Source organism: Oncorhynchus masou, chromosome 11, assembly GCF_036934945.1.
Source record: "Oncorhynchus masou masou isolate Uvic2021 chromosome 11, UVic_Omas_1.1, whole genome shotgun sequence".
Taxonomy (NCBI): Eukaryota; Metazoa; Chordata; class Actinopteri; order Salmoniformes; family Salmonidae; genus Oncorhynchus; species Oncorhynchus masou.
Window position 1 is genome coordinate 42,101,530 of NC_088222.1, and position 14,924 is coordinate 42,116,453.

At 45.5% G+C, this 14,924-nt stretch overlaps 1 protein-coding gene across 4 annotated transcripts in view; it reads left to right on the plus strand.

The window, feature by feature from the left end:
* Positions 1 to 14,924, plus strand: part of LOC135548715 (cell adhesion molecule 1-like) — a 432,426-nt gene that overhangs the window by 347,733 nt on the left and 69,769 nt on the right. For all 4 annotated transcript variants that reach the window (XM_064978573.1, XM_064978576.1, XM_064978577.1 and 1 more), the window contains one exon: positions 13,103 to 13,255. In XM_064978573.1, the coding sequence (XP_064834645.1) occupies positions 13,103 to 13,255 (153 nt within the window). The remainder of the gene's footprint in view (positions 1 to 13,102; positions 13,256 to 14,924) is intronic.

Genomic DNA, 14,924 nt, shown 5'->3' on the forward strand with positions numbered 1-14,924 from the left:
CAAGGACGGCACGTTCAAGAGTTTTGGAGAGAAAAGAAAGAAGGGATACTGGTCTGTAGTTGTTGACATCGGAGGGATCGAGTGTAGGTTTTTTCAGAAGGGGTGCAACTCTCGCTCTCTTGAAGACGGAAGGGACGTAGCCAGCGGTCAGGGATGAGTTGATGAGCGAGGTGAGGTAAGGGAGAAGGTCTCCGGAAATGGTCTGGAGAAGAGAGGAGGGGATAGGGTCAAGAGGGCAGGTTGTTGGGCGGCCGGCCGTCACAAGAAGCGAGATTTCATCTGGAGAGAGAGGGGAGAAAGAGGTCAGAGCACAGGGTAGGGCAGTGTGAGCAGAACCAGCGGTGTCGTTTGACTTAGCAAACGAGGATCGGATGTCGTCGACCTTCTTTTCAAAATGGTTGACGAAGTCATCTGCAGAGAGGGAGGAGGGGGGAGGAGGATTAAGGAGGGAGGAGAAGGTGGCAAAGAGCTTCCTAGGGTTAGAGGCAGATGCTTGGAATTTAGAGTGGTAGAAAGTGGCTTTAGCAGCAGAGACAGAGGAGGAAAATGTAGAGAGAAGGGAGTGAAAGGATGCCAGGTCCGCAGGGAGGCGAGTTTTCCTCCATTTCCGCTCGGCTGCCCGGAGCCCTGTTCTGTGAGCTCGCAATGAGTCGTCGAGCCACGGAGCGGGAGGGGAGGACCGAGCCGGCCTGGAGGATAGGGGACATAGAGAGTCAAAGGATGCAGAAAGGGAAGAGAGGAGGGTTGAGGAGGCAGAATCAGGAGATAGGTTGGAGAAGGTATGAGCAGAGGGAAGAGATGATAGGATGGAAGAGGAGAGAGTAGCGGGGGAGAGAGAGCGAAGGTTGGGACGGCACGATACCATCCGAGTAGGGGCAGTGTGGGAAGTGTTGGATGAGAGCGAGAGGGAAAAGGATACAAGGTAGTGGTCGGAGACTTGGAGGGGAGTTGCAATGAGGTTAGTGGAAGAACAGCATCTAGTAAAGATGAGGTCGAGCGTATTGCCTGCCTTGTGTGTAGGGGGGGGAGGTGAGAGGGTGAGGTCAAAAGAGGAGAGGAGTGGAAAGAAGGAGGCAGAGAGGAATGAGTCAAAGGTAGACGTGGGGAGGTTAAAGTCGCCCAGGACTGTGAGAGGTGAGCCGTCCTCAGGAAAGGAGCTTATCAAGGCATCAAGCTCATTGATGAACTCTCCGAGGGAACCTGGAGGGCGATAAATGATAAGGATGTTAAGCTTGAAAGGGCTGGTAACTGTGACAGCATGGAATTCAAAGGAGGCGATAGACAGATGGGTAAGGGGAGAAAGAGAAAATGACCACTTGGGAGAGATGAGGATCCCGGTGCCACCACCCCGCTGACCAGAAGCTCTCGGGGTGTGCGAGAACACGTGGGCGGACGAAGAGAGAGCAGTAGGAGTAGCAGTGTTATCTGTGGTGATCCATGTTTCCGTCAGTGCCAAGAAGTCGAGGGACTGGAGGGAGACATAAGCTGAGATGAACTCTGCCTTGTTGGCCGCAGATCGGCAGTTCCAGAGGCTACCGGAGACATGGAACTCCACGTGGGTCGTGCGCGCTGGGACCACCAGATTAGGGTGGCCGCGGCCACGCGGTGTGGAGCGTTTGTATGGTCTGTGCATAGAGGAGAGAACAGGGATAGATAGACACATAGTTGACAGGCTACAGAAGAGGCTACGCTAATGCAAAGGAGATTGGAATGACAAGTGGACTACACGTCTCGAATGTTCAGAAAGTTAAGCTTACGTAGCAAGAATCTTATTGACTAAAATGATTGAAATGATACAGTACTGCTGGAGTAGGCTAGCTGGCAGTGGCTGCGTTGTTGACTTTGTAGGCTAGCTGGCAGTGGCTGCGTTGTTGACACTACACTAATCAAGTCGTTCCGTCGAGTGTAATAGTTTCGACAGTGCTGCTAATCGGGGGCTAGCTGGCTAGCTAGCAGTGTTGATTACGTTACGTTACGTTAAAAGAATGACAATAGCTGGCTAGCTAACCTAGAAAATCGCTCTAGACTACACAATTGTCTTAGATACAAAGACGGCTATGTAGCTAGCTAGCTACGATCAAACAAATCAAACCGTTGTACTGTAATGAAGTGAAATGAAAATGTGATACTACCTGTGGAGCGAAGCGGAATGTTGACCGGGTTGTTGAAGTTCTATTCGGTAGACGTTGGCTAGCTGTTGGCTAGCTAGCTAGCACTATCTCCTACGTTAAGGACGACAAATAGCTGGCTAGCTAACCTCGGATCTCTAAGTAAAAGAATGGAATGAAGAAATATAAATATTAAGACGAGCATTGTCGGTGTGACATTGACTAGAATACAGTAAATACAGTGTATACATATGAAACGGAGAAAAAAAACAGTATGTGAACATTATTAAGGTGACCAGTGTTCCATTATTAAAGTGACTAGTGATTCCATGTCCATGTACAGCACATAGGGCAGCAGCCTCTAAGTTGAACGGTTGAGTAACTGTGTGGTAGCCAGCGAGTGATGGCAGTCTGATGGCCTTGAGATAGAAGCTGTTTTTCAGTCTCTCGGTCCAAGCTTTGATGCACCTGTACTGACCTCGCCTTCTGGATGATAGCAGGGTGAACAGGCCGTGGCTTGGGTGGATGTCCTTGATGATCTTTTTGGCCTTCCTGTGACATCCGGTGCTGTAGCAGTCCTGGAGAGCAGGCAGTGTGACCCCGGTGATGCGTTGGGCAGACCGCACCACTCTCTTAGAGAGCCATGCAGTTGCAGGCAGTGAAGTATCTGTACCAGGCGGTGATACAGCCAGACAAGATAATTTCTTCAGCCTTCTGAGGTTGAAAAGGTACTGTTGCGCCATCTTCACCACACTGTCTGTGTGGGTGGACAACTTCAGATTGTCAGTGATGTGTACGCTAAGGAACTTGAGGCTTTTGACCTTCTCCACTGCGGTCCCATCGATGTGGATGGGTTTGTGCTCCCTCTTCTGTCTCCTGAAGTCCACGATTGGGTCCTTTGTTTTGTTGACGTTGAGGGAGAGGTTATTTTCCAGGCACCACTCCGCCAGGGCCCACACCTCCTCCCTGTAGGCTGCCTCGTCATTGTTGGTAATCAGGCCTACTACTGCTACTACTACAGACCCAGGGCCCCGAACTTAATGAGCTTGGAGGGTACTATGGCGTTGAAGGCGGAGCTGTAGTCAATGAACAGCATTCTTACATAAGTATTCCTCTTGTCCATTTGGGATAGAGCAGTGTGCAGTACGATGGCGATTGCACTGTCTGTGGATATATTGGGGCGTTATGCACATTAGAGTTGGTCTAGGGTGTCAGATAAAGTGCAGGTGATATGATCCTGAACCAGCCTCTCAAAGCACTCCATGATGACCGAAGTGAGTGCTACAGGGCGATAGTCATTTAGTTCAGCTGCCTTTGCTTGGGAACAGGAACAATGGTGGACATCTTGAATCAAGTGGGGACAGCAGACTGGGATAGGGAGAGATTGAATATGTCCGTAAACACTCCAGCCAGCTGGTCTGCACATGCTCTGAGAACACGGCTAGGAATGCCTTCTGGGCCAGCAGCCTTGCGAGGGTTAACATGCTTGAATGTCTTACTCACGTCCGCCAGGGAGAACGAGAGCCCACAGTCCTCGGGAGTAGGCCGCGTCGATGGCACTCTGGTATCCTCAAAAACAGGTGAAGAAGGTGTTTTGCTTGTCCGTGAGCAAGACGTCAATGACCGCGACGTGGCTGGTTTTCCCTTTGATTGTCTGGAGTCCCTGCCACATACAGTTGAAGTTTACATACACCTTATCCAAATACATTTAAACTCAGTTTTTCACCATTCCTGACATTTAATCCTAGTAAAAATTCCCTGTCTTAGGTCAGTTAGGATCACCACTTTATTTTAAGAATGTGAAATGCCAGAATAATAGTAGAGAGAATGATTTATTTCAGCTTTTATTTCTTTCATCACATTTCCAGTGCATCAGAAGTTTACATACACTCAATTAGTATTTAGTAGCATTGCCTTTAAATTGTTTAACTTGGGTCAAATGTTTCAGGTTGCCTTCCACAAGCTTCCCACAATAAGTTGGGTGAATTTTGGCTCATTCCTCCTGACAGAGCTGGTGTAACTGAGTCAGGCTTCTAGGCCTCCTTGCTCACACACGCTTTTTCAGTTCTGCCCACACATTTTCTATAGGATTGAGGTCAGGGCTTTGTGATGGCCACTCCAAAACCTTGACTTTGTTTTCCTTAAGCCATTTTTCCACAACTTTGGAAGTATCCTTGGGGTCATTGTCCATTTGGAAGACCCATTTGCAACCAAGCTTTAACTTCTTGACTGATGTCTTGAGATGTTGCTTTAATATGTCCGCATAATTTTCCTCCGCCATGATGCCATCTATTTTGTGAAGTGCACCAGTCCCTCCTGCAGCAAAGCACCCCAACAACATGATGCTGTCACCCCCGTGCTTCACGGTTGGGATGGTGTTCTATGGCTTGCAAGCATCCCCCTTTTTCCTCCAAACATTACGATGCTCATTATGGCCAAACAGTTCTCTTTTTGTTTCATCAGACCAGAGGAAATTTCTCTAAAAAAGTACGATCTTTGTCCCCATGCGCAGTTGCAAACCATAGACTGTCTTTTTTATGGCGATTTTGGAGCAGTGGCTTCTTCCTTGCTGAGCGCCCTTTCAGGTTCTGTCAATATAGGAATTGTTTTACTGTGTATATAGTTACTTTTGTACCTGTTTCCTCCAGCATCTTTACAAAGTCGTTTGCTGTTGTTCTGGGATTGATTTGCACTTTTCGGCACCAAAGTACGTTCATCTCTAGAAGACAGAACGCATCTCCTTCCTGAGCGGTATGACGTCCTCATGATCCCATGGTGTTTTTACTTGCATACGATTGTTTGTACAGATGAACGTGGTACCTTCAGGCGTTTGGAAATTGCTCCCAAGGATGAACCAGAGTTGTGGAGATCTACATTTTTTTTCTGAGGTGATTTCTGGCTGATTTCTTTTGATTTCCCCATGATGTCATGCAAAGAGGCACTGAGTTTAAAGGTCGGCCTTGAGATACATCCACAGCTACACCTCCAATTGACTCAAATGATGTCAATTAGCAGAAGCCTCTAAAGCCATTACATACTTTTCTGGAATTTTCCAAGCTGTTTAAAGGCACAGTCAACTTAGTGTATGTACACTTCTGACACACTGGAATTGTGATACAAATAAGTGAAATGATCTGTCTGTAAACAATTGTTGGAAAAATTACTTGTCATGCACAAAGTAGATGTCCTAACCAAAACTATAGTTTGTTAACAAGAAATGTGTGGAGTGGTTGAAAAACAAGTTTTAATGACTCCAACCTAAGTGTATGTAAATCTCCGATTTCAACTGTACGTGTCTGAGCCATTGAATTGCGACTCCGCTTTGTCTCTTTACTAATGTTTTGCTGTTTGTTTGCCTTACGGGGGGCATAACTGCACCGTTTGTATTCGACCATATTCCCAGTCACCTTGTCATGGTTAAATGTGGTGGTTTCGGGCTTTCAGTTTTGCGCGAATGCTGCGATCTAGCCACGTTTTTTTGTTTGGGTAGATTTTAATTGTCAGTGGGAACAGCATCCCCTATACACTTCCTGATGAACTCAGTCACCCTGTCAGTGTTTACGTCAATGTTATTCTCAGAGGCAACCGGGAACATTTCTCGGTCCAGGTGTGTCTGGGTGATCAAAACAATCTTGAAGCATGGATTCCGATTGGTCAGACCAGTGTTGAATTGACCTTAGCACGGGTACTTCCTGTTTGAGTTTCTGCCTATAGGAAAGGAGGAGCAGATTAGAGTTGTGATCAGATTTGACGAACGGAGGGCGGGGAAAAGACCTTGTAGCCAATCCAGAGTGGAGTGTACCAGTGGTCGAGAGTTTTTGAAGCGCGTGTACTAGAACATCAGTAGCGTTTTCCTCAAATTTGCTACAGATGTTATTATACTGAACAAAAATATATACGGAACATGGAAAGTGTTGGTCCCATGTTTCATGGCCTGAAATAAAAAGATCCCAGAAATGTTCTATATGTTCTATATGCAATCTAATTTTGTGCACATTATCTGGCAACAGCACCACCAGAGCTGTTGCCACATAATTGAGTGTTTCTCTACCATAAGCCGCCTCCAATGTTATTTGAGAGAATTTGTCAGTACGTCCATCCAGCCTCACTACCGCAGACCATGTGAACCACGCCAGTCCAGGATCTCCACATCTGGCTTCTTCACAAGTGAGACCTTCTTTGTAGTGGTCTGTGACCAACAGATGCATATCTGTTTCCCCAGTCATTTGAAATTCATAGATAAGGGCCTAATGAATTGATTTCAATTGACTGATTTCCTTATATTAACTGTAAATCAGTCAAATATTTCAAATGTTTGCTTGTTGCGTTTTATTTTTTTTGTTCAGTGTGGTACTCTCCACTCGCACACACATTCATTTGAAGAGGTTGGATATACACCCACACACACAAACATACACACACACATACAGTATAGTTATACATACAGTATAACACTTATGCAACAAGTTGCCAAGTCCTGTCTACTAGTCTTCAGGCATGAGTGTACACACACACACACATACACACACACACACACGCACACACACACACACACACACACACACACACACACACACACGCACACACACACACACACACACACACACACACACACACACACACACACACACACACACACACACACGCACACAGACACACACACACACACACGCACACAGACACACACACACACACACACAGAGAAGCAGCCACGTCCTCGGAAGGTCTCCCATCTATCTCCCTTTGCACCAACACAAACTTCTTCCTCACACAACTACACAGCCACTCAGCCATGTCCTCAAGATCCCCATCGCATGCATAAATTGCGCCTCGTGTTTTTCTGTTTCGTTGGGGCACCAAATACCAAGCCCACAGCTGGCTGTCAAGGGCATCTCATCTTTTGACGGGGCGCCTTGATCTCTTGTGATCTTTTCCCAAGAACACTCTGGCATTTCACTGCAGCTGCACTGTTTAATTATAGCTTGGCTCTGCTACCAGCCTCCCCTGGAATATCATATTGGGCCCCTCCAACTAAAATCCATATTGGGGGGGGGGGGAAAGGAGAGAGAGAAAGAGATGAGAGAGCTTTGACATTGACATCCTGTGACCCCACTTCAAGGGAGCGGTCATAGCCCTGTGTGGTGAGGGGGCCTCACCTCCTCCCAGGCTTAGCCCTCTGCACACAAAGTGAGCACACACAAACACACACACACACACATACACACAATGATATACTGTAGGCACACTTAATGAGTTAAGAGATACACACACGCTTTTGGACTGGCATTCACAGTGAAGAGACAGACACATGCTTTTGGACTGGCATTCACAGTGAAGAGACAGACACATGCTTTTGGACTGGCATTCACAGTGAAGAGACAGACACTTGATACCTGTACAGTGGATGGACAGCCATACTTTTGAAGGCCAGGGTGTGTGCGGGGTCCCCTGGGCCCCGGATGGTACCTGTCTGAAAGCAGCCTCTGCATTACCAAAGGACACCTTTACCTTACCTTGACCACTACAGCTCCCAATCTCTTAAAGAAGACCTCACCTCCATCTCCTCTGGTTTTTCAAGGCACTGACCCGGCCATTAAGGGGACGGCAGCAGCCAAGCCAAAAGTTCACCCTCTCTGATCTTTCCGCCCCTCGCTTTATCATTTAAAGGTGTGTCTCTCTGGCGCCGTTCAAAGGTGAGAAAACCGCATGGAATCAGCTAAAGGGCCATGGGAGAAGAGGAAGGTTGGGCGCCACGATTCCCTTTTCTACTACACTTGAAGTGTGTGTGTGCGAGTGTATCGTGTCTGCATATGTGCGTGCATGTGTGTGGTGGGGGTCTGTCAGAGGAGCCAAATTACCCTCCCCCACCTACCTTCGCCCTCTCTCGCTCCTTAATAAAACTTTAATGGGCTCCTCTCAAAAAGTAGCCGGGTCCACTAATCAGAATTGATTGCCGCCACTTAGGAAGAACCCAGAAGCTTGTCTCCAAGAAGCTGGAGCCAGCCCTCCTCGATGAAACCAGGGAGAAACGACGCAAATGATATACAATGAGAGAGAGAGGGAGAAAAGAGAGGAAGAATGAAGAAAGGAATAACCCATTGCAGCCATCAAAGTTGAGTTTATCTCATCTTTATATTTTTTTTTTTGCTCTGCTATGAATTGGAGTTTATTTTCCCCCTTTTGTGTTTACAGTCAACTTCATTTCAATGCAGAGATTGCCAGGACTCAATGGATTTGGCTGGGTGTGTTTGTGCAGCCTTTTGAGCCCCATCATCCGTTTCCTCGACGGTGCCGAACGGACCTTTGGCTATTTGTGATAACACGAAAATAAGCAATGTATATTCAACACCACTTTAGGCGACTGTCCACCCCTCGCGAATGGAAATGAGTGGCATTTAAAAAAAATTTAAAAAAATGGCATTGTCCGCGTTGATCTGACCCAGGCAAATGAATTTGAAATCTTGGACAGAAAGTCCTCTGTTTTATTATTTCATACTATTTCATACCTAAGTAGGATCACTTTATTCATGAGATGGCTTGGGGTCTTCTGATACGAGGTAAATAACAAAAGAGACGAATTGAGTGATTCAATACCCTCCAAAACCAATTATGTTTTTTGAATACTCTTGCAATGTGAACAGTGAATCAGTTTTATTTTGAAGAAAGCTGTTTATTCATTTTCAGAGAGAGGCTGTTTGTTTGGTTGTAGAGAGGCTGCATGAAGAACATTGACTTTGGTTTTCACAATCTAATTCAAGACCACCATAGAAATTAAACATAAACATTCCCTAACATAAAATGTATACTGTACAAACGTTCCTCCAAGTCTCTGCCTTGTGTTGGGTGTTACATAAAATACATATGCTAGTTTTGAAACTCCTATAGCTGCTGTACTCAAGTTTGATTCAGCAGGAATAGTCTACTGCTGTGTTTTGAGACTTCCACAACGACAATCCCACCCCCATCCCCCTCCCCACACTTAATCCAAAGACTTTGTTTTCATTATTGTTACCAAAATCCTCCCGGCAAGCATGCTTCAATTCTAATTACGATTGTCAGAATTGCTCCGTCTCTCCTCAGCCCGAACTCATGATGAGGGAGAAAGGGTTGGAAAAAGAGAAGAAAGGGAGAGGGGTCATCCTCCATGTTGTAGCACCTCTGAACCCAAAGAAGAAGGGGATCGGGAGAAATACCTCAGAAATACCTCGCCAGGCATGCTTTGACATTCCTGGAATTCATTTGTTTGCGAAGCGTCCTGCTTGCCTTTTCTTTACCGCCCACATCTATTATTCCGTCTGAAATGTACACCCTGCTGTGTGACTGGGCTATTTCCCATTGTTTCCTTGTCCTTGTTCTTCTTTGTGTCTGTTTTCTCCCTGTTCCTTGCCACTATGAATCATATTCCCACATATTGTTTTGATCAAGTGTTTGTTGCCTCGCCAGTGTCTCTCCACACTTGTTTCTACTGTGTTGTCATTGCCTTTTTTTGCCCACTTCTGTCTGCCCCTGTGTTTGTACCTTCCAAGAAGTACATTATCTGAGAAACCCTCTGTCAAACTAAAGGAAATGAAAGAACGAATCAACATCGAAATACTTTCTTTTTCAGTTAGTTTTCTTTAGTGGAATTGCTTTCCACTTCTAGTGCCTTTGTTTTCCTTGAACTCACCCCATTGGACAGCACTGCTGCGGCAGGAGCTAGTGAGGACAAGCTGTGTGTCCATTCCCGGGCTCCCCCGTGGTGAGCTGGATGTCGCGGGCGGGCGCCGTTGTTGTGCCGTAATGGGGACATGGCGGGCCACTGAACCCTCACAACATGGCGACGCTTGTGTCCAGGAACAATATCACTGCACTAGTGAAAGGCTATGTTCCCTGTTGAACACAGAGCTTTTGTGTTGTCAAGCCCTAACACTGTTGTACCATCCCAAAAAATGTATCAGTGTTCAGTTTCTCACCACTTCCAATTCTCTCCGTTTTTTTGGCCAAAGCCACGTCTGTGTTGTTGATATACACTACCTTTCAAAAGTTTGGGGTCACTCAGAAGTGTTCTTGTTTTTGAAAGAAAAGCAAAAAAATTGTCCATTAAAATAACATCAAATTGATCAGAAATACAGTGTAGACATTGTTAATGTTGTAAATGACTATTGTAACTGGAAATGGAAAATCTACATAGGCGTACAGAGGCCCATTATCAGCTACCATCACTCATGTGTTCCAGTGGCACGTTGTTTTAGCTAATCCAAGTTTATCATTTTAAAAGGCTAATTGATAATTAGAAAACCCTTTTGCAATTATGTTAGCACAGCTAAAAACTGTTGTGCTGATGAAATAAGCAATAAAACTGGCCTTTAGACTAGTTGAGTCTCTGGATCATCAGCATTTGTGGGTTCGATTACAGGCTCAAAATATCCAGAAATAAATAACTTTCTTCTGAATCTCTTCAGTATTCCTTTTCTGAGAAATGATGGCTAGAAATTGCCAAGAAACTGAAGATCTCGTACAACGCTGTGTACTACTCCCTTCACAGAAGAGCGCAAACTGTCTCTAACCAGAAAAGAAAGAGGAGTGGGAGGCCCCAGTGCACAATTGAGTGTCTAGTTTGAGAAACAGACGCCTCACAGGTCCTCAACTGGCAGCACCAGTCTCAACATCAACAGTGAAGAGGCGACTCCGGGATGCTGGCCTTCTTGGCAGAGTTCCTCTGTCCAGTGTCTGTGTTCTTTTGCCTATCTTAATATTTTTTTATTGGCCAGTATGAGAGATGGCTTTTTCTTTGCAACTCTGCCTAGAAGGCCAGCATCCCGGAGTCGCCTCTTCACCGTTGATGTTGAGACTACAATTTAGCATGCAATGGGCATGCTTGCTGTCCACCAGAGCTGTTGCCAGAGAGCTAAATGTTCTCTACCATAAGCCTCCTCAAAAGTCATTGTAGATAATTTGGCAGTACATCCAACCATACACAACTGCAGACCACGTGTAACCACGCCAGCCCAGGACCTCAACATCCGGATTTTTCACCTACAGGATCCTCTGAGACCAGCCACCCAGACAGCTGATGAAACTGTGGGTTTGCACAACCAAAGAATTTCTGCACTGTCAGAAACCTTCTCAGGGAAGCTCATATGTGTGCTCGTCGACCTCACCAGGGTCTTAACCTGACTGCAGTTAGGTGTCATAACAGACTTCAGTGGGAAAATGCTCACCTTCGATGGCCTCTTGCTTGCTGGAGAAGTGTGCTCTTCACAGATGAATCCCGGTTTATCTACACCGGGCAGATGGCAGACAGCGTGTATGGTGTCGTGTGGGCTAGTGGTTTGCTGATGTCGACGTTGTGAACAGAGTGTCCCCTGGTGGCGGTGGGGTTATGTTATGGGCAGGCATAAGCTATGGACAACGAACACAATTGCATTTTATCGTTGGCAATTTGAATGCACAGAGATACCGTGACGAGATCCTGAGGCCCATTGTCGTGCCATTCATCCACCACCACCACCTCATGTTTCAGCATGATATTGCAAGGCACCATGTCACAAGAATCTGTACACAATTCATGGAAGCTGACAATGTCCCAGTTCTTCCATGGCCTGCATACCCACCAGACATGTCACCCATTGAGCATGTTTGGAATGCTCTGGATCGACGTGTACGGCAGTGTTGTTCCAGTTCCCGCCAATATTCACCAACTTCGCACAGCCATTGAAGAGGAGTGGTACAACATTCCACAGGCCACAATCAACAGCCTGACAAACTCTATGCAAAAGAGATGTTGCACTGCATGAGGCAAATGGTGTTCACACCAGATAGTGACTGGTTTTCTAAACTACGCCCCTACCTTTTTTTTAAGGTATCTGTGATCAACAGATGCATATCTGTATCCCCAGTCATGTGAAAGCCATCAATTATGAATTAATGAATTAATTTAATTTGACTGATGTCCTTATAAGAGCTGTAACTCAGTAAAATCTTTGAAATTCTTGCATGTTGCATTTGTTCAGTATAAGTCCTCACGTTGGACTGACAGCCTCTCTTGCTCTCCTCCTCCTCTTTTCCTCTTTTTCCCATGCTTTTGGAATAAAAGCAAAAGAGCACGGCTAACCAGCTGGAACCAAGAACAATCAGCTTCACCCCATCCCCCATCGCCATCACAACCCTGGCTTTCATGTGCCCACCGCTGCAAAACTGTAATGATGCCAGATCATTTTGCTATTTGTTTCCATTTATTTATGTATTTATTCACGCTACCTCTTTTTATGTTGTTGGTTTCGCTCTTTTGAACTGGTCTGCTGTGGGTGAGAAGAAACGTGGCTTGGGGAGGGGAAGAAGATACAGAGAGCAATAAATGGCCTCTGTCAATCTGTTGGGGTTGGTGGGGGGAAGGTTTCATCTTAACCAGACGTTGGCATTCTCCGTTGGCATTCTCCATTGCGTGATCCAAGGCAAAACAAACCACTAATGGACTGCTCATTAGTCTGCGTGTGTGTGTGTGTGTGTGTGTGTGTGTGTGTGTGTGTGTGTGTGTGTGTGTGTGTGTGTGTGTGTGTGTGTGTGTGTGTGTGTGTGTGTGTGTGTGTGTGTGTGTGTGTGTGTGTGTGTGTGTCATTCAGCACACACTGCTGTTCTAATTAGGTGAGGGACCCTGAGCTGGATACAAAGACCTCAAAGTTAAGACTGGCGTTTGTTGTTTGGTTTGGTTAGCATCCCTCTATGTGAGCTCTCTCCATAGGGGGCAAGCAAGGTTTGCTGGATGTGATGGACTCGAGTCGGAAGGGTGGGACTGAGCATAAGACGACCACGTGCCTGTAGACTTTACCTCATACTTTAACTCTTGAAACTCCACCTGGAACTCCGCTCAAAGATACTCTCAACCCCGTAGGTCGACAGTCATTTTCATAGTCAGTGCATAACAATGACACTCTTTTGCCCTACCCCCCCCTTCTATCGCTCCTTTTCTCTCTCTCCCTCTTTCTCTCCCTATCTCTCTTTCTTTGACCGTTCAGCCCTGAAAGATGCCCGCTTCCAGCTGGTGAACTTCTCGGACAATGAGCTGCGGGTGTCTCTGTCCAACGTGACCCTGTCTGACGAGGGGAGATACGTGTGCCAGTTGTACACAGACCCTCCACAGGAGGCCTACGCTGACATCACTGTGCTGAGTATGACTACACACACTTTTATTTGTATTTATTTTTATATTTCACCTTTATTTAACCAGGTAGGCCAAGTTCTCATTTACAACTGCGATCTGGCCAAGATAAAGCAAAGCAGTGCGGAAAAAACAACAACACAGAGTTACACATGGGATAAACAAACGTACAGTCAAAAACACAATAGAAAAATATATGTACAGTGTGTGCAAATGTAGTAAGATTAGGGAGGTAAGGCAATAAATAGGCCATAGAGGCAAAATATTTACAATTTAGCATTAACACTGGAGTGATAGATGTGCAGATGATGATGTGCAAGTAGAGATACTGGGGAGCAAAAGAGCAACGACAACAACAACAAAAAACATTATGGGGATGAGGTAGTTGGATGTGCTATTGACAGATGGGCTGTGTACAGGTACATTGATCGGTAAGTTGCTCTGACAGCTGATGCTTAAAGTTAGAGAGGGAGTTATAAGTCTCCAGCTTCAGTGATTTTTGCAATTTGTTCCAGTCATTGGCAGCAGAGAACTGGAAGGAAAGGCGGCCAAAGGAGGTGTTGGCTTTGGGGATGACCAAAGCCAACACACAATGTTTATAGAAGGGAAATATGTCTCAGACCATCTACGTTGACATTAGTTATGAGAGTATGATTGAAAACACATACACACACACACACACACAAAGCTATGTCTTACTATACTTGTGAGGACTTTTTGGAGACCAGCAATTGATTCCCATTCCAAATACTATTTTACCTAAATCTAACCCTTACCCTAACCTTAACCCTAAACCTAACTCCTAAACCTAACCACTAACCCCTAATTCTAAACCTAACCTTAAACCTAATCCCTAAGCCTAAAATAGCCTTTTTACAAGTGAGAACTGGCAAAATGTCTTCACTATTCAGAATTGTAGTTGTTTTTCTATTCTTGTGAAGACCTCCGATACTCACAAGTATAGTAAAACATGTACACACACACACACACACACACACACACACACACACACACACACACACACAGCTATCACTGGCACGTCAAAGACCGATGGAGTGGTTGATCCCACAGCTGTATCTTAAAGTAGCCTTTTCTCACTAACAAACTTTAACCCTTTCTCTTCACTCTGTTTTTGTGACAGAAGATAAGTGCAGGGTTTCAATAATGATAATAAAGGACAAATAAATACAGTCATCAAGGTGTCAAGCCAATGTGCAAAGCATGAATTGAATAATAATATGCTTGAAAAACAATTAACAGGAGTAAAAGTCTCGCTTTTAGGGATGAGGCCATTTCGTTGAAAGCAAAATATGTTTTATATGTCACTTTCATGATGTCATGTTTTGTAAGCCTACATACAAAACAATCCAAAGCCAACAGAATGGATTCAATCTAAACCTTGTCAAGCTAGTTGACGAAATTTGGCGTCAAAGCAGAAACACTTCAAGAGCCACGCCAATCAAAACCCAGCACCCATCCAGTTCTCCACTGTGCATCTTCACAGGGTTTTTGAGGGGAAATTACATTGTGTGCGTATTATACTGTACAATGCGACATACAAAATGTGCTTGAAACAAGAGCACGCACTTAGACATAATGATGGCGTTTTGGCAATGAAGTTTGACAGCGGGATGCAGGGAATGATTGTGATCTGAAAGTGTTCACAAGGAGAAAATGGG